General features: G+C 41.8%; 1 protein-coding gene and 1 pseudogene across 4 annotated transcripts in view; one reads left to right on the plus strand and one right to left on the minus strand.

Annotated features, from left to right (window-relative positions):
* Positions 1 to 3,199: 3,199 nt before the first annotated feature.
* LRRC8B (leucine rich repeat containing 8 VRAC subunit B) overlaps positions 3,200 to 27,184 on the minus strand; it is a 96,312-nt gene continuing 72,327 nt past the window's right edge. The window contains exons 5-7 of one of the 4 annotated variants that reach the window (XM_036118598.2): positions 19,309 to 19,405; positions 6,171 to 6,224; positions 3,200 to 5,708 (exon numbers count right to left, since the gene is read on the minus strand). In XM_036118598.2, the coding sequence (XP_035974491.1) occupies positions 6,202 to 6,224; positions 19,309 to 19,405 (120 nt within the window). In that variant the 3' untranslated portion in view covers positions 3,200 to 5,708; positions 6,171 to 6,201. Of the gene's footprint in view, positions 5,709 to 6,170; positions 6,225 to 18,768; positions 19,406 to 27,184 lie in introns of those variants that run through there. The other 3 variants (XR_013448071.1, XM_036118594.2, XM_036118593.2) reach the window with 3 other exon arrangements.
* LOC118552259 (palmitoyltransferase ZDHHC6-like) lies at positions 4,366 to 5,752 on the plus strand (annotated as a pseudogene).

Genomic DNA, 27,184 nt, shown 5'->3' on the forward strand with positions numbered 1-27,184 from the left:
AGGGTTATTAGGAATGATACGTTCTGATTATGGAATTTCAAAGAAAGGCACCATGAATTCTGTCTAGCATGATAACGTTTCATCAAAATGATTAGAAAATATTTTACATTCTATCTTGTTTTTAAAAATAAGTTGAAAAATTAATCCTCAATGAAAAGGAAGTACCACCTTCTAGTAAAGAATGGACATCTGTGTGTGTGTGTGGCGGGGGGGTTCAGGGAAACTTCCGAGTTAATTGCACTGATTGCTTCCAAAAGCAGTGTAGAAAGAGAAAAAGACTTGAGTTCAGATAAGAAAAATTGCTTCATGTGACCAAAGGAAGGATCATTTTACCACAACATGAAAACAACTGTGGCCTTATTTAGGAGACTGAAAACATCCAGATTTCTTGAACGTCGTCAATATTCTTCAGCTTATAAAATGCTCCTGACAACAGTTTGATCTGATGTCATTTCACGTTAACTGTTGAGTTCATTGGCTAAAGCAGAACTCAAAATTATGCTTTCTGTAACAATGCTTCTGATCAACTGCTTTGAAACAATCAGAAAATGTTTTCAGGGACTTTAGAAATTGGTTTGGGAACCCAGTCTGGAAATCCTAAGTGGTATGATTTGCTACAGTGATTTGAATGCCACAGATAGGGTAGTAGAGTAAGTTTTGTTGAGTACTCCATGCCAGGCACGGTTTAGGCATTTCACATGTATTATTTCACTTAATCCATATAACAACACCATAAAATAGGTACTGTCACTGTCCCCACCTCACAGATGAGAAGGCTGAGACACAGATAGGTAATGTCACTTGCCTAAGGTCATGCTGTTGGAAGGTGGCAGATCCAAGAACAGAATCCAGGCAACCTGACTCCAAAGCCTATACTCTAACAACTCCCTTTTTACTTTATAACATCACAATTTTTTAAACTGCTGGAAATGTGATTTTTTCCCCTAGAACATTTAAAAGAAATCAACATCAGTTTTCTTCTTTTGATTTTTATCTCTAGATTATTATCTTCCCAGATATAATGCTGTTCTTCATTTTTCTATGAGGAATATACCTCAGGACTATTAAGGGTGAATTATGTCCATCATCAGCCTATGTGGACAGAGAAAGGAGATACTGTGTAGTGCGTTTTGAGTAGGGAGACACTCCAGTTAAGCCACCTTGAAATCTTCTGTGTAAGATTTTGTCTTGAACTCCTACATGAAAAATCTTTAAATAATCTAAAACAATTACACAATAGGTGTTGAGTGTTTCTCTTTAAGTCTGTATCCAGAGAAGAAGGAAAAAGCAACAATATATGAAGGTTATCAGTTCTTTACTTGGGCAAGCTTTAATCTTTCATGATCAGGAGTGGTAGGTAATACCAAATCAGCCACAATTGCCACAGTCCCCAGATGGCCACATTGTGACTCTGTCTAGACCAACAATCACATCATAATGCTTTTCCTCAAATCAGACTGGCCCCTTATCCCCTCCAATCTCCCAAGGAACATGGAGGTGGGAAGACTAGGGGACCTCTGCATGCTTCAAGGAAAAAGGAATTTTTAAAATCTTGGAGGACTATTTCTTAGAATGGTGAGGAAAGCATTTACTATATAGCATTTATAGATTGCTGCCCAGCCTCTGAAATTCCAGAATATTTCTGAAAACTAGTGATAACAAAGCTTATGTAGAATTCTCTGCAAGGTTAGATCTGTTTAGTGTTCTGAAGACAAATGGCGTAGTACAAATTTCAGATGCAAGAGCGAGAAGCACTTCTGCGCGCCCTGCCACCATTTTCACAGGAAAATGAGGGAGTCAGCACGGTCTTCGCTGAACAATTTTTGTGGAGATTGGTGGATATTTTTCTCTCTTCCCATTAAGGCCTTGAAAAGCCAAGAGTTGAGTGGAGATTCCTGCCTGTCTTCTTCTCAAATCGAGAGTAAACCTAGAGGTTCAAGAGAAGCACAGATGAATCTGTCTTCTGATCTTTCTGGGACCCCAAGCAGCTGCACAGAAGTATTGTAATTCCTTAACTAAAAGGATTTGGATTTATCTTGATTTTACCCAGCACTGTTTTAAAAACAAAAAACAAACCAAAAAAACCTTATATAATTGAATTCTTACAAACCTAACTTTTTTTTTTTTTAGCAAAATCAACTTCCCAAATGTTACAGTTTACTCTGAGGGGACCTGCCATCAAATCTGCATGTGCCTTCAGCGGCTTCACAGCTCTTTACACCTCCTTGATTTTGTATGTATCTTGACTCCCCTTTCTAATTTTTCTCCCTTCCGTTCTCTCCTCCAAATTGCATCGGTCTTTAAATACCCTATCCAAATCCTAGCTCCATGAAGTGTTTCTAACACTTTCTTTTCTGAAAGCTCTTATAGTAATTAACCATTTTTTTTTTTTATCTTCCATAGCTGTGAAAACTTAAATAAGTTGCTTGGCTTCTCTAAGCCTCAGTTTCTCCGTAGATAAATGGGGATAATTATAGTACTTTATAGTGTGTTGTGAGGATGAGGTGATTTAATACATGTGTCTTAGAACTGCCCGATACACATAAATATGCACTGTGTCAATTTTTATTAATATTCAACAGTTAATTTTATCTTCTCTTTTTTGACACTTTACATTTTTTTTTGTTTGTTTCCCACATAGTTGAGGTTCAAAAATTATTTGTTGACTTAATTATTTTGGTATTATGTCAAGGGGGAGTACTTCCTTCATGTTTTTTAAAAGAATTAATTGATGGGTACCTGGATGGCTCAGTCGGTTGAGCAGCGTCTGACACTTGATCTCAGCTCAGGTCTCGATCTTAGGATCATGAGTTCAAGCCCCGTGTTGGGCTCTATGCTGGGTGTGGAGTTCACTTAAAAAAAAATTAATAAACAGACATGAAGAACTGCCAGTTGACAGTTTCTTAAAAGCCAAGCTCTTGAGGCTTGATATATAATTTTTTTTTAAAGTAAACATAAGTGCTTATTGCAGGAATACAGCATATATTTTTTATACTTTCATTTCTATTTCAATTTAACATATCACCCATGATACATAAAATAATCATTATTTCTCTTCCTCCCTCCAACTGAAACCCATGAAATTATTTTTTTGAGAAATTCTTATGTAAAATATCTATTATGTTGTAGAACTTCTGCAAATATGAGTGATTCAGTCAGTATCTTAGTTAATGTTATGGAAAAAAGAGTACACACTGAGAATTTTGAAATATTGTTTTTATTGTTTACCAAAATCTGCATGCAGGAAGAAATAGCCAGTTTTAACATACCAATGTTACAGGTTCTTTTTTGTACCCGGTTTCCAGAGGGATACATCCCAACATTCCCCCACTGGTTCGTGAATTTGTGATCTGCAGGGGAAGGGAGCACCTTGCCCTCCAAAGAGAACACATTTCAAAAGTCTGTTTGAAAAGTAAAAACTGACAATGTTCATTTTAAAACAGAAATAGTTTAGCCATTGGAAGACAAGAGGAGTCAACATTTTTGTTCAGAAGAATAATGGAAATATGGCATTTAAAAATCAGGACAGAGGTGCTGAAGGTTGCTCAAGAGCTGAAATATTAAGATCTTTTCTGCTAGTTGAGTTTTCAATGTTTAGAACACAAACCTCTGTTAATCACAAAGGAGCCAGTTCATCAATATTACTTGGATTTCTTTAGAAAGTAGCTAAACTCTTCAACTAGTCTTCTCTAGTCATCATGTAGTAGTTTGTAACAGAGACAAAACTTTGAATGGGGGAGAGAACTGGTAGAGAGACCAGATTGGCCGGGACAGTTCCTGCATTCTGCCTTCTTGTAACCAGGGTTTGCTTTCTGCTTGTGCTGGACTGAGGTACCCAGACGGAGTTATCTGATGAGGAGAAAAACCTGTTCCAGGTGGAACAGGAAATGCAATGGCTGAGGGGCAGGCACCAGGGACCAGATGAGATTGAGTTTCAAGCCAAGATACTGGAGTCTTCTGGTCAAGATAAAGAGCTATGCATGTGTTAACAGTGAAAATGGCATAATCTGTGTTAACATCCCATAACTTGAAGGCATGACAATGAAGGAACACACATGGATTTGTGGCACATGGAAATGTGTGTATAGAAAAAGGGGATCTATGATTTCCTAAACGTAGGAAGGCATTCATTCTTTCTCACCAAAATGGCTACGTTCTGCTTGGTTATCAAGTCTGAAAATCTCTAAGAATGAGACTGTGTCCCTGGGGTCCCATCAGACCCTTGGGGATACAGCAACATGTTCTACCATGGCCATGATTGACCCCGTGTTGTGGTCCCGGCCTTTACATACCACTGGAGGAAGTGTGACTTTATTTCATCATGTTGATAAGTTATAAATTATAAAATTCTTTATAATTACTTCAATGCTATGTTTATTGGTCCTGGCCTTGTCCCTTTGGGGTAGAACCCAGAAAATTCTCAGGATAGTGAAGTCTGCCAAGCATACAAAGCACCACCGTTGCATCACTGGAAAAGGTCTAACAGATGTGTGATGAAGATGGACCATCACTGTCCTTGGATCAACAACTCTTGTGGTTCCCCAAATCATGCTTCCTTCACACTGTTTCTCCTTTGAGCACCACCAGTGTGTATTCATGCTGCCTTCATTTTTGTTATGACTATGTTTACACAGCTTTATAGTTGGCTCTCCTTTGGGTGAAATATGGTAAAGATTGATATGAATGCAGCTTGGAGAGATCCTCTTCCAATTATTCCCTTTGAGTTAGCAGCATTTGGGGCCACCTTGTCTGCCTGGGGATTAGCTTTAGGAACAACCATAGCTGTTGGGATGTTATTTTGTAACCAGATGAAAATAATTCTCACAAACAAAACTTCTTTTGAATCATGGATTGAAGAAAAGGTTAAGGATTGAATTCAGTATTACCAACTAGATGAGGTCTTTGTTTTACCTTATGATTATGGGAAGTAGATGGAGGAATTTTAAACAGGTATTTACATGGTCAGGGTCCCTGAAGGAGATGGGCTAGAGTGGCCAATTAGAGAAGGCTGTCACCAGTAGAACTTAACAGTAGAACAATTGAGACAAAAAACAGATAAAAGAGTCAAAAGTGGGGGCGCCTGGGTGGCTCAGTCAGTTAAGCAGCCCACTCTTGATTTCCACTCAGGTCATGATCTCAGGGTTGTGAAATTGAGCCCCAGATCAACTCCACACTGGACGTGCAGCCTGCTTAAGATTTCCTCTCTCCCCTTCCCTCCGTCCCTCCCTGCCTCTAAAAAAAGTCGGGGAGGGGGCATCTGGGTGGCTCAGTCAGTTAAGCATCAGACTCTTAATTTCCATTCAGGTCATGATCTCAGGGTCATGAGATTGAACCCCAGGTCAGGCTCTGCATAAGGTGTGGAGACTGATTAAGATTCTTTCTCCTCCCCTCCTCCCCACCATGGACACTCTCTCACTCTCTCTCTAAGGAAAAAAAAAAAAAGCATTCAGTATAAAGCAATAGAAGATTATAGTGGTACCTGCTGTCTTTTGAATAAAGGAATCAAAAGGAATGAAAACCTTCTTCACAAGCCCCTGCACTGAAGAGCTTCGAATAAAGCTATAGAAAAGGGAGTTCATTTCAGCCATGAGACGGTTATGATACTGATTGTATAGAGGTAAAATTCTTGATGATTCCTTTGATAGAAGGTGTTTCAAGAATAAGAGTCTGGTTTTCTAGAAACTGTGTGAAGATGTATCCATGTAATTCTGAAATAGATCAAGCCCCAGAGGGCAAGAAGAAAAATAGATAGCCACAGTTAAAGTAAAATTATTCCTTAAGTCCTCTCCATTACTTGAAAATTGTACATATTACTAAAAAATTATGCAATGAGCCTACTCTGATCAAGGTGTGTTTTTTTCCTCAAAGGTGCCCTAGTGCCATGATCTAAATATTTTTATTACCATTTTGAAATGGGAGAAGCCATTCTGCTTATGCCTTTGAATTCCCGCCCCTCTTTGCCACCCTTTCTCTCCCCAAAAGGAAAACACTTTACCAAAGTAAGTCAGTTGCATTGTCTCTAGGATTATTTTTATGCGTTGCACACTATGGACCACACCTGCAGATATAGTGATGCTTTTACCCTGTTTCCCCAGCTGACATTTCTTATGTAATATTCTAAATACTACAGAACTTAGTATGTTAGATTCAATATAAACTTAAATTATTACCTGTCTTTTAATAATGCGGATTTTTATCAAATCAAATAAAGATCAATGGATGTTCTGTAAAAACAAAAACAAAAAAAGTTGGTAAGTTGAAATCTTCCTTCAAAACCTCTCTCAAATGCCTCCAAAATTTTCTATTTCCACTTGTGCTCCCCTAGGTTAGCTCTCATTGCTTTATGGCTACACTGGGCTACCGCCTCCTTCCTAGTCTCCTGTCTTCACTTCACGCAGACCACCCTCCATGCAATCATCTAAATTATCTTCCAAAAGTATAGCTCTCAGCATGTGTATTTTGAATGGCCCATAGTAGCTGCTCAATAAATCACTTGCTTTAAGTGATTCCCCACTGCCCAAAGGAAAAAGCTTAAGCTCAAAGCCCTTACGTTTTGTAAATAATAATAAGAGACTATGATATAATAAAGAATATATTTGGTCTTTGCCGCCCCTCTTCCTGATACAGAGCTCCTAAAACCCTTGGAATTTCCCGAATGATAGAAGTATCTTTGTTAAGCTAATGAGATGACTCATGTGGGCCTTTAGATAGCTTCAGGATGGAGGCTGGACATCAGAAAGGCCAGCCACGTGATTAGAGTGTTGGAATTTTGGCCCAGCCTGACCCGGGGTGAGGGAAAGTTGCAGGGACTGGGAGTTGGGGAGGGGAGAGATTGAGATCAATCATGTCTTCATAATGAAACCCCAATAAAAACTCTGACCTCAAGGCTCATTGGAGCTTCCCAGTTGGTGAACTCATAGAAGTGCCTGGAGGGTGACACATTCTCTCTCACTTTGTGGGGAGAGGGCACAGAAGCTGAGCTCTGTCCTAGGCTCTCCTCATTTGGCTCTTCTTGAGTTGTATCCTTTCAAATACAATTGTAGTCATAAGTATAGCATTTTCTTGAGTTCTATGAGTCATTCTAGTGAATTATCAAACCTGAAGAAGTTATGGAACTGCCATATTTGTAGCCAGCTGGGCAGAAGTTTGGGTGGCCTGGGGACTCCCTGAAACTTGTAACTAGCATCTGAAGGGAGGGCAGTCGTGTGGAGGGCTTTGCCCTGGACTTGTGGAGTCTGCGCCAACTCTAGATAGTCGGTGTCAGAACTGGGTTGGGTAGAAACAAAATCCAGTATTAAGCTGCTATTACATGAATCTACAGAAATAGAGCATGTCACCAGAGCATGACTTTGGATATCATAGCTGTAAGGGAAAGATTGATTTACTAAAAGCCTCCCCAGGACCACAAAATGATAACACTGCTTCCTGTACTCTGGCTTTCGCAGAACCTGTTAGGTTGGCCCCATGCTAAGGAACCATGCCTGTGAGTCATTTGAAGAAAGAAGAGTCAAAAGATTTTGACTAGCCTAGGGCAAGGCATTTGAAATGCATTATGATCTATGGTCTTAATTCCATGGGGTCCTACCAGTGGCTTATTTTGCTGAAGGCAACGTAAGTGTCCCTCCCCACTTAGCTTCTCTGAGAAACATTCCACTAGGCAAGACAGCCCAGCCTGGCTGATGAGTTATAAGTCAATGGGTATGTTCTTTGTGAAGATTTGGAGTCCTCTGTGCTGTCTACATCCTAGTAGCACTTCTGAGAAGAATCAAGCTGCTGATGCTGGTGACAGTGGTTATGACAAGAGAGAGGCCACTATCTATTTGTTGCTCACCAAGGTATCTGTTTCCAATTTTGGCAGTAAAACACGGCAACAGAGGGAAAGAAAAGAGAAGGCCCAAGGCACTGCATACCTCTTGCCTACCAGACCTCGTATGAGTGCTTTGACTTGAGTTAGTTGATTTCATCCTCATAACCTCCCTGGGGCGGAGGGGGAGGTATGATCATCCCACCTCACAGAGACTCAAACTGTGCCTGTGAGTTCCTGGAGGGCTCCCAGCTTGTAAGTTAGAGAAGAAGCAGGAGAACTCAGGGCTGTCTGAATCCAAATTTAAACTCTCCGTTCTCTGTTACAGCCGACACGCCAGCTTTGGGCTTCACCCTGGCATGCCCGACTTACACTCTGGGTGAGGAAAGCAGAGAAAGGTTATCTTTTCCCTCTCAACTTAGTCTAGAGTATGCTCCTGAACCAATTTCCCCCAGACAAGCTAGAGATTACCACTGGCAAGACAACATTGAAATCTTTTGCAGCCTTTTCTCTCAGCATTCTTTCATTTAGGCAAATTGGTGCTAATTCTGGGGCAGGTGGGAACAAGTCATCCTCACAGCCTCCGGAGACATCGTTGGCACAGCCTCCCAGGGCATACTTGGCTATGTTTCCAGAATGCTCCCCCCACGCCCCTGAATTAGCTCCATCTACTTACAAGTAGCAAACAGTGACTCTTCCAGAAGAATCCTTGATGGTGCATCCCTCTGACTGCCAGAAGACTCGCTAGAGGGCTCAAAACATGCTGAAACCGCCCTGGGAGGTTGAGGCTTGGGGACCTGCATTATCAAGTGTCCGTGTGTCATTAGTAGGTGCCTTCTGTAGCCTGGTTGGCCAGGCCCTGACACTCGAGGGCCTGGAGTATAGCGCCAGACCCTGGTGGCGGACGCTCAAAGGACACTCAGACAAGACATGCTGACCTTGGTTTCACTCGACCACCAGCACAGCGGGAGCCTAGGACAGTGTCTGGCCTGTCCAAAATTTTTAACAGCCCGGGGGCTGGAGCCTGGGCTGCAGGCAGAGGGTAGCCACACACCAGGGAATGAACACCTCGAAATGAACCACACTCTCCCTCCCATTTCCTAAGGTTTCGCAGAGGTTGATTTCCCATGGAAACAAGCAGAAGTCTGTTTTAATCATCTGGCATTTTTTAGTTCCCTAATTTGTATGAGAACCTGGAGATACCAACATATGGTACATTCATTACCCCAGAAAGCTACAGCTGAAAGAAAAGTAGTTAAAGCCAGTCTTAAAACTGGAAAGCTTCAGCATATGCCTTCAAATGACTTTCCTTAATCTCAGAGATTGTCAAAAATGCTGCCCAAATAGTTGTTTCTGTTGCAGCTCAGTGCTTCCAGCAAGATTCACATTTGAACCTTGGTGTGTGCGTCTCCCACAGGGCAGCCACCGCCTTACCTCCTGACCCAGACAGAGAGAATGGAAGGAGCCCTGGCTGAGTCCCGGGCCTGACCCTTGCACGCACTAGTCCTGTGACCTTGGGCTAAAACAGAGCTTCTCTGGGCCTCGTTTTCCTCATCATGAAAATGCCATTCAATCATCTAACAGATATTTATTGAACATCTATTTTGTGGCAGGCTCTGTTCTAAGCACTGGGAAGATAGTAATGAATAAAATACCATCCCCACATTTGTGGAGTTTAAATTCTTTGTGGGGGAGATACACAATGCGTAGAAGGCGTAATATATTAGCTGGCAATAGGGGTCATGAAGTAACACAGAACAGGGCAAGGGAGTATTTGTGCAGGACGATTGCAAGTGGGAAATACACTGGGCCAGGAAGCCCTCCCTAGAGAGGAGGCAGCTGAGGAGAGGGCGGAAGCGGGTGTGAGGTGCACCAGGTGGATGGCAGAGGAAGAGCATTTTGTGGGGAGGTCCTGGAGTCGGGGACTACCTCTGCTTTTGAGAAATAGCAAGAAGTCCAAAAATGGCTAGAATCTGTGAGCGTGGGGCTTTAGAGGCCACTGAAGAGGATTTGCCCATGGTTGCTCTCAGATGGTTTTGTGTAGAGGAGGACATGATCTAAGTTGTGTTAAGGTAACTCTGGCTCCTACATGGAGAATACACTGAAGGGTGACAAAGTGGGGCTGCCTTCGCCATAATTGAAGGGAGGCCCCATGATGGATGGGACCAAGGGAATTGGCATTTGGTGGTGAGAAGTGCTTGGATTGTAGCCTATATGTTATTTCGAAGGTAGAGCTGCCAGGGCTGCCAGAGTAGAGGTGGGTGTGAAAGAAATAGGGGGTGAAGGCTAACTCCATGGTTTTTAGCCTGGTTACCAGGAAGAATGGAGTGTTCATTTTCTGCGACTGACAGTAGTTTCAGGGGACAGGTGGGGAGGCATGGCGTATCTGGAATTCAGTTTGGGGCACGTGAAGTGTGAGCTGCCATTTGGAAATCAAATGGATACAATGGAAACATGTTACTCAACAAACAATAAAACTTATCAAATGAATTAGATCTAAAAGAACAACTGCTTTTGTCTTCAAGAAAAATAAGAGTAACCTCTGGTGATGCCATGTGGTGAGAAGCCAAGATGCCTGAGAAGTAAATCATTTTGAGAAATGAAGTTTCTTTGCTTTTCTAGGATGGTCACTATTATCATTATTACCTTCTTGCAGTTAATTATCTAATGGGATTCCAAAGGTTCACAAATTTAAAGGTAAAGAAAGGTCTTGTCCCTGGAACATACAATATAGAAAGCACACATCCAGGGCCCCTAGGTGGCTCAGTGGGTTAAGCGTCTGACTCTTGATTTCAGCTCAGGTCATGATCTCAGGGTCATCAGATGGAGCCCAGCGTCAGGCTCTGTGCTGGGCATGGAGCCTGCTTAAGATTCTCTCTCTCCCTCTCCCTCTGTCCTTCCCGATCTCTAATAAAAAAAGAGAGAGAGAGAGAGAGAGAGAGAGAGAGAGAGAGAGAAAGCACACATTCACCCACCCATTTATTTGGTCTCTTTAGGAAAGTTACACAGTGCTATATAGTCTGAATGTTTGTATATCCCCCTCCCCCCCCACACACACTGGCCAAACTGATATGTTGAAATCCTAACCCCCAATGTGATGGTATTAGGAGGTGGGGCCTTTGGAAGGTGATTAAGCCATGAGCTGGGAGCCCTCATACATAGGAATAGTGCCCTTATAAAAGAGATCCCACAGAGCTTCCTGCCCCTTCCACCATGTGCGGACGCAGCAAGAAGTCAGCAGTCTGCAACCCAGAAGGGGACCCTCACTAGAACCCAACCATGCTGGCACCAGGTCTTAAGTTTTCCAGCCTCCAGAACTATGAGAAATAAACGTTGTGTAGAAGCTACTCAGTCTATGGGATTTTGTTATAGTAGCCCAAATGGACTAAGACATACAGGCTAGAGTTGGAAGAAGGGTATTTATGACCAAGGGTGTAGAGAAGACCATGGTACCTATGCTCATCTCAGTTTGAAGAAACTTTCTGGCCCCCAGATAGCGAAGGCTGTGAAGCTGGAGTCAAGCTGTGTAGTGGAAATTATAATTATAATATCTTATTTGCAAGGTTGCCCAGGGCCTGGCTCATAGCAGGACTCAATGAATCTTAGTTCACTTGTTCTTAAGGACAAGAACCCTGTGTTATTAATCTTTGTACTCTTAGTAGGTACATAATAAATGTACTTATTTCCAGATATGAATGTGGTCACTTTATATATTAATACATCTATATTTTTATATTATATACTAATTTTATATTGTAAACTAATATATATGTATGTTTCTAAGGTCCTGGAGACTTAAGGATCAGGTAAAGACAAAGTTGAGACTTTAATTTAGAGCAGTGGTACCAAGTAGAAATATAATGCAAGCTACACAGGTAATTTCATGTTTTCTAGTATACACATTTTTAAAAAATAAAAAGAAAGTAATAAAATTGATTTTGATGATATTATTTAACCCAAAGTCCTATCCTTTTACCATGTAATCCATATAAAAATATTGATATATTTTATTGTTTTTAACTAATTCTTTGAAATCCAGTGTGTATTTTATACCTACAGAACATCTCAATTAAAACTAGCCACATTTCAAGAACTTAGTAGCCACATGTGGCTAGTGACTATCATACAGGACAGCATGTTTCTGGTGGCAATAGGCAGGTATTTTTTTTCCTCTTGCTTTATATTTTTATGAGCCTGACATTCAACTACAGAAACATGGTGTATTTTCAGTCAGTCAGGCTCAGATATTACTTGTTCCTTTGTTTTATATAGCAAGCAGTTATGTGGTCACTATTTTTATACATGTTGGAAACAGAGGATCTCAGATTATCTTTATGCACTAACCACTAGAAATGGAAAATTGCTCTGCAGGTCTCCTGTTCCACCTGTTCTTATCTCTCACAGGTAGAAACAAAACCGAATAAAAACCACGAAGGAAAGATCCAATAGCAAAACTTCTGCTTGTGTGGGTGGTCATCCTGATGTTGCACTTTAAAATGTTATTTTCCAGGGCACCTGGATGGCTCAGTTGGTAAAGTGTCTGCCTTCAGTTCAGGTCATGATCCCAGGGTCCTGGAATCAAGCCCTGCGTAGGGCTCCCTGCTCAGCAGGAGAGTCTGCTTCTCCCTTTCCCTCTGTTCCTACCCCCGCTCATGCTCTCTCTTGCTCACTCTCTCTCTCCAAACAAGCTCTCAAATAACTAAATAAAATCTTTAAAAAAATTAAAGTGTTACCTTCCTCTGATTTTATGTTAAAAATCTCTATGATGAAAAAGCATAAAAATGGTGGTAGGGGAGGGGGGGCACAAATTACTTGGAATTGGTGGCAGAAGGTCTTCTGAGAAATGGCACTCACAGGAAATAAAAACAAGGGGACAACTATCTTGAAAAACGTAGAGCTCTTAGTCGCAGAATAAATGGGACTTTAACTTACATTTCAGTTTATCAAAATAACTTCATGTACTTTTGCAGACTCAATCATATCTCTTACAAAATTCCTCCCTGACTCCAGATTCTTAGTGTTGGTACTTAACGGAGAGAGTTACTGCAAGCAATACTGTTCTAACCACTTTATTATTTATTTATTTATTTATTTATTTAAAGATTTTATTTATTTGACAGAGAGACACAGTGAAGTGAGAGAGGGAACACAAGCAGAGGGAGTGGGAAAGGGAGAAGCAGGCTTCCCACTGAGCAGGGAGCCCGATGTGGGGCCAGATCCCAGGACCCTGGGATCATGACCTGAGCCGAAGGCAGACGCCCAACGACTGAGCCATCCAGGCGCCCCTGTTCTAAGCACTTTAAATGAATTAATGTGCTTAATCTTTGTAACTGTCCTATGCTCCTTATAATAAACCTGTAACAGGTTTGAATCTCAGTCCTGTCACCTCTAGTTAGGAAACTTTCTGAGATCCAATTTTCTAATATGTAACCACTTACCTCATAAGGTTGTTGTGAAAATTAACTTGAAATGTGTGAAATGTACATAGAACAGTACTCCACACATAGTAAGATTTCCATAAAATTACTGCTATTATTAGTAACAAATGGTTACTTCGCAAATCTTGAGGAAAGAGGTTACAAATATTCTGTGGCAAGGAGGCCACAGGATTAGAATCTCTTTTTCTGGCTATTAATAGGCTATTAATAGACAGTGGTTTTCAGCTTCAAGAGCCAAAATTTCCCTTGTCCATATTATTAGAAAGCTTTAGAAGGTGTACTCCAAGACATGCGAGAATTGTTTCTAGATTATGTAAATCAAGAAATTATTTCAACATTATTGATATTTTTTTAAAGATTTTATTTTTACTTTTAAAAAGATTTTATGTATGTATGTATTTATTTGAGAGAGTGAGTACAAGCAGGTGGAGAGGGAAGGAGAGAGAGAATCTCTCAAGCAGACCCTGTACCGAGCAGCCTGATGTAGGACCAGGGCTCTATCTCACAACCTTCAGATCGTGACCTGAGCTGAAATCAAGAGTTGGACACTTAACTGACTGAGCAACCCAGGTGCCCCTAAAGATTTTATCTTTAAGTAATTTCTACACCTAATGTGGGGTTTAAACTCACAACCCCAAGATCAAGAATCGCATGTGCCACCGACTGAGCCAACTAGGTGCTCCCCAACACCACTAACATTTTTAAAGGAATTTGTGAATAGGCAAAACATGCACAGGATACAAAAAGAAAAGAGAATATAAAAAGATACACAGAGAAAAGGGTATACAAGATGTCAACTGAGAAAAGAGGTTGAGCTACAAAAAACAAAAGCATTTATCTGGGGTCTCAGAATTGCAATTTGGGGAACACAGATTCGGGCAGGAATCCAAAGTGTACCCCCACCTCCAGCCGAGGGCACAAAAGTCAAGGGTTTTTAAAGACAAAAGGGAATGCCTGCATATGTTGTTTACAAAAATTGTGATTGGTGTTGGTGGCAGAAAACCAGTCTTGGCTGAATATAATTGGTTACTAAGGCTATCACCTAGCAAAGTCTCTCACTATAGGAAGTTACAGGTGTTGAGGCTAGGTCCTTGGAATATTTGCTGTTTGGCCCAGTTCAAAAGTTCATGGTTCCACCAGGACGTGCATAAGGCTCGTCTCTATAATGGCCTCTTAGCTCCACTTAAATACCTCTTGACATAAGTAACCCTAATTCATTTCACCTTTCACATGGCCCCTTTTGATCAGGATCTTTCCCAGAAAGCATTGCTGATCAACCATAGATGACTTAGTCCCTCGTTGCTGGAATAGGCCTATCCCAGGAAGTCATGTATGGCATTGGGGAGCATTTTTAATCATTGAAGGTTGTTTTAAGGCATCCCTGTCGTTAGGGTCAGGCCACATGTGAGCAATAAGGGGGCTGTCAGGAAATGGTTCTTAGGCAGTTTACTCATCTGGGGCGTTACGAGGTCACATGGAGTTTCAGATGAATCAATTCATGGAGTGACCATAATCAAATGCTTATGGAGGTTTTAGCAAGGTGACAAGCATTAAAAGAGCAATTAGCAAAAAATAAATTATAAACCTCATGGACATTTGGCATTAATCTAAGAAATTGTTAAGAATGTTGGATTATTAAGTATCTAAGGGTTCAGTAAACTTCAGTGTGATAGAGCAGTTCTAAGGAAGTAAAACCTTACGTTAATTTTCGCAAATCAGCAGGGACAGCACAGTTTCATTTTTTAACAAGATTGATTACAAAGTACAAAAATGGAGTCCTTGTTGGCAACTCTATTTATAAGGTGGTCAGTTGAGCTAGTACAGACATGACTGGGAAAAGGTTGAAGGAGGTAGGGGAATACCTGGTTGTAATAACGTAACCTGAGAGGTAACATTTATAGGTTTGTGGGTATAATCAACAGTAGCATTTGGGACTAAAGAGAAATTAGGTATAGGGAAGACCAAGGGATCTCTGACATTGTGTTTTTTGGTGATAGATCTAACAGTCAGAGAGGTTTCTTCCTTTTGCAGTAGACTGAGAAATGTGGGTAAGAGCATTGTCTCTCTAAGAGAAAGAGGGGAAAACAAAAACAAAAAACCAAGGTAAGAAGCAACAGTGAGAAAATGGTATATAGGCCTGGTGGGGTCATCCTGGGAAAGTTGTCTCTTTCAGCTTTCATCTGCTTCAATTCCTGGAAATTTTTATTTTTAGGTCACCAGTTGGTGTGTAGGTCTGGTCAGGATTTGGTGTTTTGTTTTGTTTTTTTTTGATATATAACTGGTGAATCCAAGGGTCTTTTTCTTGGCATTTGCTGGCACAAGGATTGGCTCATTGTACCTCATGGGAGTCTTGCCAATGGGGTTGAAGGGAGTCTTTTTGGAGATGTCTTCTCTAAGAGATGAAATCTCCGGGTTTGTAAGGTGTGATGTTTAAGATTTCACTCCCCAAGAACACACTGTGAAAAGATTGCTCTACCACAAGCAATTAGGCCCTTACAACATTGACGTATGTTGTCTTTTGTCAACTGTGGATCAAAGAAGCAGAGGTTATGAGTGTTGGGCATCCTTTTATAAGAACAGATTTCTATTAAACTTATGCAAATACATACATTTGTCATGAAAAATAAGAATATTTAACAAGAGTTTTAGAACTCTGGATGTAGGGAGAAAAAGATAAATGTTTTGACCTTTGTTGTAAAGACAATGTACCAACTTGTGGTAAGTTACAGATAACTGAAAGTGGAGGGGCAAGGGGGGGGGTCTTTTTTTTTTTTGAAGATTTTATTTATTTATTTGACAGAGAGAGACACAGCGAGAGAGGGAACAGAAGCAGGGGGAGTGGGAGAGGGAGAAGCAGGCTTCCTGCTGAGCAGGGAGCCCGATGCGGGGCTTGATCCCAGGACCCTGGGATCACGACCTGAGCCGAAGGCAGACGCTTAACGACTGAGCCACCCAGGCGCCCCTCAATTTTAATTTCAAAAACTTATCTAGAAAAGAAATGATGTATGACAGTTGTTAAAGAATAATTACAGATTTACTCTTAAAGGATAGTATAATTGCTTATGCATTGCATTAAATGAATATAAATTCCTTCTATATAGTATAGTTAAAATAAACCATACACTTCTAGGAAAATTATAGTGTGAGATTTATTTGTCTACACACTCATCCTGACATTGCTCTGCTAGGCTGGAAATGGTAGGACAGGCAAGGGCAATAGGATCCCCATATTATTGCTGAGGAGGGTTGTTCTAAGTTGAGTGAGGCAGAATAAGAATTTGAAAGAAGCAACAGCTCCTAAACTGATGGCAGAGCTACATCTCCCAGAGGAACCACCACCAGAATCCCCAGCCTTGCCAGGAGTTATATGGAATGGGGGAAGTTCTTTTAAACAAAGATTGTTGCCTGGCTGTAAGTTGGAAAAGACAAGGCAACAAAGTATGAAGCCATCAAAGAGTGATTACAGCTTGGCCTTGAGGAGTTACCACTGTGTCTACAGGACAGAAAGGGTGGTTTTTGGGTATTGGCCTTTTCAGTTGGCCACATAGAATTTCTGTTGCTCAGTTTACTGTGGTATGAAGAGCAGTGGCTTTTAAATATATTGGATCATTCCACAGCAGGAAATACAGTGTGTGCTACATCCCAGCACATACACGTATAAAACCGTGTGACTGAAATACGAGTCTAATAAACTAACACAATATTTCTATTTTCAGTCTACCCCCATGAGTGCATTTTATTTTTCATTTTATGAAATTATTCTTTTTCATAATATTTTTTAATTTAAATTAAAAAGCCAAAAGTAGGGACGCCTGGGTGGCTCAGTCGTTAAGCGTCTGCCTTCGGCTCAGGTCATGATCCCAGTGTCCTGGGATCGAGTCCTGCACCGGGCTCCTTGTTGGGTGGGGAGCCTGCTTCTCCCTCTGCCTGCCACTCTCCCTGCTTGTGTTCTCTTTCTCTCTCTCTCTGACAAATAAATAGAATCATAAGTAAATAAATAAAATAAAAAGCCAAAAGTAGATAAACTTATGTTTAGCATTTGATGTTTGTCTTATTTGGAAAGATGATTTAGATATTAAATGAATATCCATTATTTAGTTTAACTTAGTATAAACTTTGATCTTATTTATATTTACTTAAATTACTCGTTTTTAGTAATTATACCTGGATTAGCCATTATATAGCTGATTATCATTTTAAATTATTTTTTGCTGTTGTTGACAAATTTTGTATCATAGAGATTATATGAGCTTATCTGATTAGTAAACCCAGGTAAAAAAAGTGGTTGATCTCATCATATTTAATGCTGATAATTCTGAAGACAGGATTAAACCAACAAACTTGAGTTAGTTTTCATTTATCAAAGATTATTTTAGATTATATGAACTTGGAAAAATTTTGGGTTAGTTTTCATTATACTTCTGAGAACTTTAAGAACATTTAATTTATAAGCATTTGACTTTCCTTAAGCCAATTAAATAGAGTGCTTTTACGAACTAATACCATCCAGAGGTAGAACAAGATCACATATCTATGACATAATCATATAAGCATACAGATGAAGAGAACTTATAATTTTTATTTTTGTTTTGTTTTGTTTTGAATTTTAGCAATGCCTCAGGTATGAAACTCAAAAAGAATAGTTGGATTCTTTTGGTTTTATGGTTTTAGCAGATGGACAAATTTAGGGTTACTGGCTCAGATGGCCAAAGTCTTTTACAAAAGACTTTTATACTATTTGTATGTTATAAGGATCCTTTTAGAACTTTTTCTGAAGTCATTTTGTCTTTTAGAAGCTTCTGTACATCAATCAGGGGCATATTCTATTGTCTCCCAGAAGTTTGGATTCCTCTCTTTTAAGGGTGCTGCTTTAAGGTGGATTGATCTAAGTTAAAGGGTCCCTAGCATGGCTTTCACTTATAAGCATATGAATAAGTTGGTAGAGACAGAATAACCAAACTTCGTAAGTTTGAATGACCAAATTAATTTTTTTTTAGCAGACTCTAGAGGGTCTTGAGGGGTATGAGGAAATTCTTCAGTAATAGCTCACAATTTAACTTTAGTTTAAGGGTGCTAAGAAACAGAGGGAGTTCCTGAACCACCTTCATTAGGGTTTATCTCAAAGGGTGCTTGACTGCCTGGAGGATTCAGGGGGCCTTCAAGGTTGTTGCTATGGATGAAAAGCTCAGCTACATTGGGGTAGATAGGTAGAGGATGGGGGAAAGAAGGCAGAGGAGAAGTACTAGTGACCATGGTCCATTCAGGAGCTCCAGAAAGCTTTTCTACTTTGGATAGCCTCTGGAGAAGGTCAGAGCTGTCTTTAGAGAGCCAGGATTAGTTTCTTGTAAAGAAGAGAGTTTTGAATCATTTGATCACTTGGAGGCCTCTGAATACCAACTGAAATATGCTTCTCATTGATCTTGCTTGGTTATATACCCCATCTCCAGTTGTGCATGAAAATAAATTCATTTTCAAATTTCAAAGGATCTCCAAAGTGACCATTGCAATTTTATTTAATTATTTATTTTTAAAGATTTTATTTATTTATTTGACAGATAGAGAGAGAGAGAGCACAAGTAGGCAGAGCGGCAGGCAGAGGGAGAGGGAGAAGCAGGCTTCCTGCTGAGCAAGGAGCTGGATGCAGAACTCGATCCCAGGACCCTGAGATCATGACCTGAGCTGCAGGCAGATGCTTAACTGACTGAGCCACCCAGGCGCCCCTGTGACCATTGCAATTTTAAATGGAGATTACTCCCCAGATAACTCTGGATAGGAGAGTGTTAATACTGTGCAGAAGCCTTACCAAAGAGAATACCATTAGGAAAGTGTTAATCCCCTGTGAGTACTGGATAGAGTTAGGTGGGATGTGTGAATCCCCTGTGAGAAATTCTACCTAACAGAATTGGGTCAGAGAAGTTTTACTCCTCTGTACAAGCCAGCACCAAACAGACATCCAAATGAGAGGCTAGAACTTCAAGCAAGGAGGGAGGTTCAGAGCCAGGAGGACTCAGCACAGGAACTTGGGCTGTGAGGAGACAACAGAGCACAGAGGGTTCAAGCAGGTACCTTGCTGGTCCAACAGCAGCACCAAGTTGAGGTGGTGTGTCACTTCAGATCCCTTTTCTTCAGACACCAGAAATGTCAACCGAGAAAAGAGGCTGAGCTACAATTAAACAAACAAACAAAAGCATTTATTTGGGGTCTCAAAACTGCAATTCAGGAAACACACATTTGGGCAGCAACCCAAGCAGTGCCCCCGCCAAAAGATTTAAAAGACAAAAGGGAATGCCTATATATGTTGTATACAAAAATTTTTGATTGAAAAAAAATAAAAGAGGTTTTTTTTGTGATTGGTGTTGGTGGCAGTAAACCAATCTTGGCTGAATATGATTGGTTACTAAGGCTATCACCAAGCAAAGTCTCTCTCTATAGGAAGTTACAAGTGTTGAGGTTAGGTCCTTGGAATATTTGCTGCTTGGCCCAGTTCAAAAGTTCATGGTTCCACCAGGTGAGGACGTGCATAAGGCCCATCTCCTTAATGGCCTCCTCGCTCCATTTAAAAATCCCTTGACTCTGAGAAACAAACAGGGTTTTAGAGGGAAGGGGGGAGGGGGGATGGGTTAGCCCGGTGATGGGTATTAAGGAGGGCACGTACTGCATGGAACACTGGGTGTTATACGAAAACAATGGATCGTGGATCACTACATCAAAAACCAATGATGTATTGTATGGTGACTAACATAACATAATAAAATTAAAAAAAAAAAAAGCCCTTGACATAAGTGACCCCATTTCATTTCATCTTTCACAAGGGTTACCAGTTTTTTGTGCATCCACCTGATGTTCTGTGAATATCCAAGCTTACACACACACTTTCAAATACTCAATTAGCAAATGTATTCCACAGGAGTCTATTGTCTTAACTGAGATATTCCAAAGCCATAGTGTTTATAAAGACTTGGGGCGGGAGTTTTAGTGTAGGAGTATTGATGAATGTTTCCCCAGGGTCACTGTCTTGCAGGCTCACCATACCTATTGACACTGTTAGCCATTGTCTCACCAAGGGTCCCAGAGAGGTATCAATAATCAGGTATAAGGAACGAGAAGTGGGTAAGAAGAGAGCTCAGAGAAAGGAAGGGAAAACTGATGAGTACCTATCTGCTGTCAGATATGACTCCAAAAATTTTAAAGGTACTGTCTTACTTCATTTTCCCAACCCCCTTAGGAGATGCTTATTATTCTCTCCCATTGTACAGATGAGAAAACTGAGGTGTAGAAAGGTTAAGTGACTTGACCAATGTAACACAGCTAGAAAGTTTTGGAGGCAAGATTCACACTTAAATCTGGCTGATATCAAAGTCCCAGGCCCATTGACTTCCACTCTCTGGGAAGGACGAAGGGGAGCAGGTAACCAGGAGGGTGGAGATGGATGAACTGCTCTAGGAAAGGGTGGGGGAGGTGAGATCTGGAAAACGAGCACTTGTAACATTGCAACCACACCCGATAGGCAGAAACCACAGACAACATCCCTTCTCTGTCTCAGCACCTCTTCAGACATGTGGACTCTTCAGGCCACAGTCCAGGCTAAGACAAACAAACATAGGTAAAGTTTTGTCAGGAAAGTGAACATTCTACTTCTACGTGTGCTGCCTTCGTCCATTCCCAGAATCCCTACTTTGGTGGCTAAGTGGAAATCAGTTATAATCACTTAAGAACATAACTAAGATTTACTTATTTTAGAGAGAGTGTGTGAGCAGGGGCAGGAGCAGAGGGAGAGGGAGAGAGATTCTCAAGCAGACTCCGAGCTGAGTGTGGAGCTGGACGCTGGGTTCGATCCCAGGACCCTGAGATCAGGACCTGAGCCGAAACGAAGAGTCGAATGCTTAACCGACTGAGCCACCCAGGTGCCCTGCTAAGATTTTTATAAATCAAAATGCTCGAAGAAACAAAACAAAACTAGGTGTGCTCTTCAGTTCTGGTGGTGTTATTGTCACAGTCCATTTGGGCCACTTTGACAGAATAGCACAGACTGAGTGGCTTAAACAATAAACATTTCTCACAGTTCCAGAGGCTGGCAACACCTTGATCTTCCAAGATCAAGGTGTTGCCAATTCGGTTCTTGGTGAGGGCTCTCTTCTTGGCTTTTAGACAGCTGACTTCTTGCCATCACAAGACACAGAAAGAGAGAGCTCTGGGTTTTTCCTCTTTTTCTTTTTTTTTTAAGTTTTTATTTATTTAAGTAATCTCTACACCCAACATGTGGCTGGAACTTACCATCCTGAGATCAAGAGCCAGCTAGATGCCCCTCTTTCTCTTCTTATAAGGACACTGATTGTATCATGGAGGCTCCACCCCCGGGACCTCACCTGATTACCTTGCAAGGCCCCAAATCCTAATACCATCAAGTTGGACGTTATGGTTTCAACATTTGCATTTTGGGGTGACACAAACATTCAGTCCACAATACTAACAATAACAAACCCATACACACAGAGCTTAGCAACTGGCAAAGTAAATTCACATAAATCACCTCATTTGCACCTTATGATTGTTACCAGTGAGTTAGCTATTTTTATTTTCCTTGTTTTACAGATGAGGGAGTTGAGTTGAGAAGGATTCAGTAATTTCCCCAAGGTCATATCCCTGGTAAGTGGCCGAGGTGAAGTGCAAATTCAGGTCCTCTCATTCCAAACCCTGTGTTCTTTTAGCTGCAGCAGGAATTGGGCCGTTCTGCCCCTGGTATGAGCAACGGCAGTCTCAAAGCCGAAACGAGAACTGATGTTTACTTAGTGCTCTGCTACAGGCCAGTCTCTTTGAAAACATTATCTCTAGGGCAGGTATTATTACTCTATTTTACGTCCCTGAAAAAACTTAAAACTATCAGGTTTAAGTCACTTTTTCAGATCTTGCAGCTGGTCTGTGACAGAACAAGTATTTGAACCAGGTCTGGCTGAACCTAGAGATTATGTTCTTAAACCCTCTTCTCTTTGAAATGCTCTTTGGAAAACAGTATGTAAGATGAAAATATTCTGTTAGACATACTTACTGAGATTTTAGTAGAAATGGATCTCTTGCCCTTTTAAAAGCATTAGCGTCATACAATGTACTCCATTGAAAGCCCTATTTTCTAAGCACTGCAGATGGAGGACAGATGTTTCTTTATGCTCTGAAAGGTCCACTCTATGTAGCTGACCATAATGAGATTGTATCTTGTTCTGAATGTTTCAGAAAAATGGCATCGGACAGATCATTCCAAATGAAAGCCAAATCAAAGGAGTTACTGCATAGATTTGATGAAAACAACAGGATGTTATTCAGTGGTTTGGGTGGGAACTTTTCATTTCAGAGTTCATTCTGAACCACACATTTTCAGATGTGTTTGACCCTAAAATTCAGCCTGAAGTCAGAGAATTGCATGCATTGTCTGATTGAGATTTCTGTGATGCGGTGGGGTGTCACAGGTTTGGGGCTTGCAATGCTGGACTTTATTTCACTATGATACAGAGTTACAGGTATAATGAAGTCCCTAAGGCCATGGAGAGGGAGTGGAAACTTGGACTTACGTAGACTATTCAGATGAAGATACTTTCTGTGAGTTCAACAGTTATACTTTAATGCCTGAGTATATTTTAAACACCTATTTGGGAAGAATAATTAGGCCTCTAAGATAATATTTCATAGGCTTTGTTGTGTTTTGGGGTCATGATTGCAAGCCATGAAAAGGTTTTCAGGGCCAATACACCAGTGCACTTAAGTTTTGACTGAGCTGATTGCCAAGTTAGGAAGTCTGCTGGTATCCTACAGAGAATCCTAGTATGTCAGAGCCTGAATTTGGCCTCACAGACACCTAGCTCAGTGTTTCTCATTTTATTGAAGAGGAAACCAAAGTGGGCCCCAGTAAGGGTTAGTGACATTCTGGAGTCAAACTTAATACAACTGAGAGAGCATTCCCCGAAGACCTAAAGGACCCAAGTTCGAGGTAGTGTTTGAAGATTTGGTTGAGGTTTTGCAGAGCATCTAAGAACACAAACTCTGAAAACAGATCTGCTAAAGCAGATTTCTTTGCTTACTAGCTCTGTGTGTTTTGGTAAAACATTTAACTTCCTCCAGCCTTAGTTTTCTCATCTGTAGAATGGGCATAAGATTTTCATCCTTTAAATTCACTACACCCATTACACCTTCAAATAATGTACCCAAAGTTCTACTTCCTTATGCTGTTTCTTTACCCACAAACCTTCAATGACTTTTCATCATTTTCATAGTCTGTCCACAAAAGTACCCACTAGTAGTTTCTGGCACATACACTTGCAGTTAGGCATTCTGGGCGACCCACTGGCCCCGTGACACAGTTTACCAATGCCTAGCTTTCTGCTATTTATTGTTCTGCACCTGCAATGTGCTAGGCACTGCACTGGTTGCAGTAGATAAAAAAGTGAACAAGATTTGGTTTCTGTCATCAATTTAGTGAGGAGGAAATCTAGAAATAACCTCACTACATTGTCATTCCAAATAAAAGCACCTAACTCCAATTTCGGAGAAGGAAGGTGGTCAGAGAAGGTGTTGGAGACAAAATCGTATTTCATCTTAGTCTTGGAAAAATGAATGGAGGGTTGACCAATACACAGATAGATGATGACGGGTAGATAGATGATAGATACTATTCCATATCTCCATGGAAGGAAGGAACTTCTGATGGAGAGAACAACATGGGCAAAGACACATGGAGGTTTAGAAAGGCCTGGCAAAGAGGACTGCCATGCAGTTCCATATGGTGGGCTTGCAGGAATGCATGTGCGCGAAGTCCAGTACCGCCCAGAGCATTTGGATTTTGGCCAAAAGAAAACCACTGGGGTCAGGTCACATTGCTGCTTTGTTACATCCCACAGGGCCCCAAAGGGCAAGAACATTAAACTTTGCAGTGAGTCGCATGTAAATGACTGTGTTTGCCGAAGTCTCTTTCTCAATGTACTGAGCCTGGGGGCATCTTTCATACTGCGTGACAGAGTGAAAAGTCAACATGGTTACATTTCTGCCGCTGACATCATTCTGGCCATGTGGCATTGGATTTCATTTTTTCAAGCTTCTTCTATCTAGTTACAAGAGACAAGACCTTTTCTCTTAAATCACGCTGCCTGGCTATGGGAGGGCAGATGAGGGTGTGATGGTGGTACATGATCCCAAAGGAGACTCCTACTGCCCTGTTCTCAGCAGCGCCCTGAGTAGTGATGGATAAATCTTGTTACCAATGGGCAACTCAACAAGCCATCCTTTGCACAGTGACTTGGCTACCTGATTGCCTCCAGAGAGATGTAGGTGCTGCCCACGGCATGGCCTGTTTTTTCAGCCATCTCTTGGCTGTCCCTCCTCTTCATATTAGGCCAGAGAAAAGAGGAAGGAAAGAAAGGGCCCATGTGCTCCTGATGGGCCAGATTCTCCTTTTTCTGGTCCAGTATACTTCTCTCATTTGGAAGAGAACATCCCATTCACCTGTCAGCCAGTCGGATGGTCGGATACTTATGGAGCATCTCAAAGCCGGGAGCCCAGCCTTCCGGGAGACATGGATGCTGTCCATACCAGCTTTATAGTCTAGTCAGGAACACAGACACTGAACAAGTAGTAGTTACCAAAGTGATGAATACCTCAAAGTAGAGCACCAGTTGCCATGAGAACACACAACAGGGGAACGTGGACATGGACCTGGTTGAGGAGGTGACCACTGACCCCAAGCACTGGATGAATGGGAGTTAGCTAGGCAAAGGGAGCAAGGAAGAGCCTTCTAGGCAAAGAGAAATACATGTGCAAGAGGTGGGAAAGCACACGTTTTAAAAGATTTTCTACCATATTTGGAGGAAAAGTCATGAGAGCTAACCAGCAGTGAGCACTTACTGGGTCAGACAAGATGCTAAGCATTTTACATAATCTCATGGAATCCTCCTAAAGCCCTATTTCCATGAAGGTGCGGCCCTGTTTGTCTTGTCCCCATTGATCCCACTGTATCCTCAGTACCTGGGGCGGCAGTGGGGTAGGAGCAGACGCTTAGTGTTTGTAGACTGGAGTTTACGTTTTATAGAAGAGGAAACAGAGGCTCAGAGAGATAAGGTTACTCAAGTGTTACTGGTGGAGATAGGCCTCCAAGCCAGGGTGGAGCCGAGTGCCTTCCCGGTAGCCTGCTGATCGTCTGGCTCTGTCTAGGACAATGATCTTGCTTTCCCTTCCAGACACAAGGGAGCCCAAGCCTAGGCCTGGAACAGTCCTGAGCTGGGCACCAGGACACAGAGGAGGTGCACAGCACATAGCTCCAGGAGAGCCTGCCGCGTGTCCGGTGAGCCCAGTGGGCACACAGTCTGCCGTGGGAGCTGGTACCCCGTTGGAGCCATACCCTGAATGCAGGGAGAAGCCGACACGTCTCAGTCCACCTAAGACCGGAGGTGTGTCTCTCCAACTGAACCTGTCTGCTGCTTGGACACTTCGGCGCAGAGCCCCATGGAACAGAAACCTGAGAACTGAAAACTTGGAGGCATCCGTGGGCCCCGAGTCAGACTCTGGGCTCAGTGTCAGTGCTGATGGATCGGCCTCAGATTTCCAGCTTTGGTGTTAAAGCCCAAGAGGGTCAAGCACCTCACGGGTCACCGTTTTATCTGTGCAACCTTAGGACATTTGTCGTTCCTGGGAATTGTCACCTGAGCATGAGGAAGGCCCTCCTGAGAATGTCCTATGTGCCCCGGCCTCGATAGCGCCTCTTCACTGTTGTGCGATCTTCACTGATGCGGAGGCATGGCAGAACAGCTCTTTCAAACAATTCCATCCTCCTTCACTTGCTATTATGCTTTAGGTTCTCCAGTGAATAAAAGTCTTATTCATATGTCATAAAAATGAGTCATTTCAGAAACTCAAAAATAAGTGTATGATGTGCTCAAACTCTTAAGAAAGTTAATATTAACCCCAATCAACACTTCCTACTCACTGAGCATTCTATGTAGATCAGAATATTAGAGTTGCAGGCACCCTAGGGAACACCTAAGTTCACCCCCTCATTAGGCTCAGTTAGGCCAGGTCCCTGAAGCATGCTGACATATGGCCCTGAGAGAGAAATGTGTTATTTTCGTACAGGCCCTCCAGTCACGGGCTCAGCCGGGGTCTCTGCTGATTATGCCGAGGCAGCACCCAAGCCATCTGGCTCATTTCCACCCTTGCAAAAAAATTCTTTGTGGGTACTCTTTTCTAAGCAGGAGGAATTAGACTCACCACCAGAAGAAAAAGGGCCAATTTTGTTCATCTTCCAGAAGAAGATAAAAACAACCAATGTGATTGCACAAAGTTGCTTGGTAAATAATCTTCCCTTCCTCAGCAGAGCTCAGTGGCGGGCGGGGGACAGGCAACATCCAAGAGCTGCCGTCCCACTGGGTGCATGGACCCTGGAGACAGCTGACCTGACATGCCACTAGCCTTGAAAGGCATGGGTTTTGAAGACGCCAAAGGCAAATGCCAAGGGAATCAGTGCTTCAAGGAGTGGGTTCTTCACTTGACTTAAGGCTTTTTCCATGCTTAGCAGTGTATTCAGCCAAAAGGCAAAACCAGGGAGGGACGCACCATCAGCTTGGGGTGAGAAACACAGCTTCTTAGCTGGAGCATGGCATGAATTCAATAAGGACAGCATAACCCGCTCCTCCAAATGTCTAAATCAGCAGAACGCATTTAGAACGAATTTAGCCTGAACTGGGATTGGTAGTCATTTTGCAAGTCCTACAATGTCTGCCAGTATTTCTCTATAATAAATCAGGACTCTCAGGGTGTTAAACTGCAATTCTGTAGTGAAACCCAAACTGACGGCAAGCCTCATCCTCACCTTGAAACAAAAACCAAAATGTTAACCACTCCTTTTAATGGGATGAGGGTCTTTATCGAACATCTCCCACAGGACTCAAAATTCAGAATGGCATTC

Source organism: Halichoerus grypus, chromosome 5 (genome assembly GCF_964656455.1).
Source record: "Halichoerus grypus chromosome 5, mHalGry1.hap1.1, whole genome shotgun sequence".
Lineage (NCBI taxonomy): Eukaryota > Metazoa > Chordata > Mammalia > Carnivora > Phocidae > Halichoerus > Halichoerus grypus.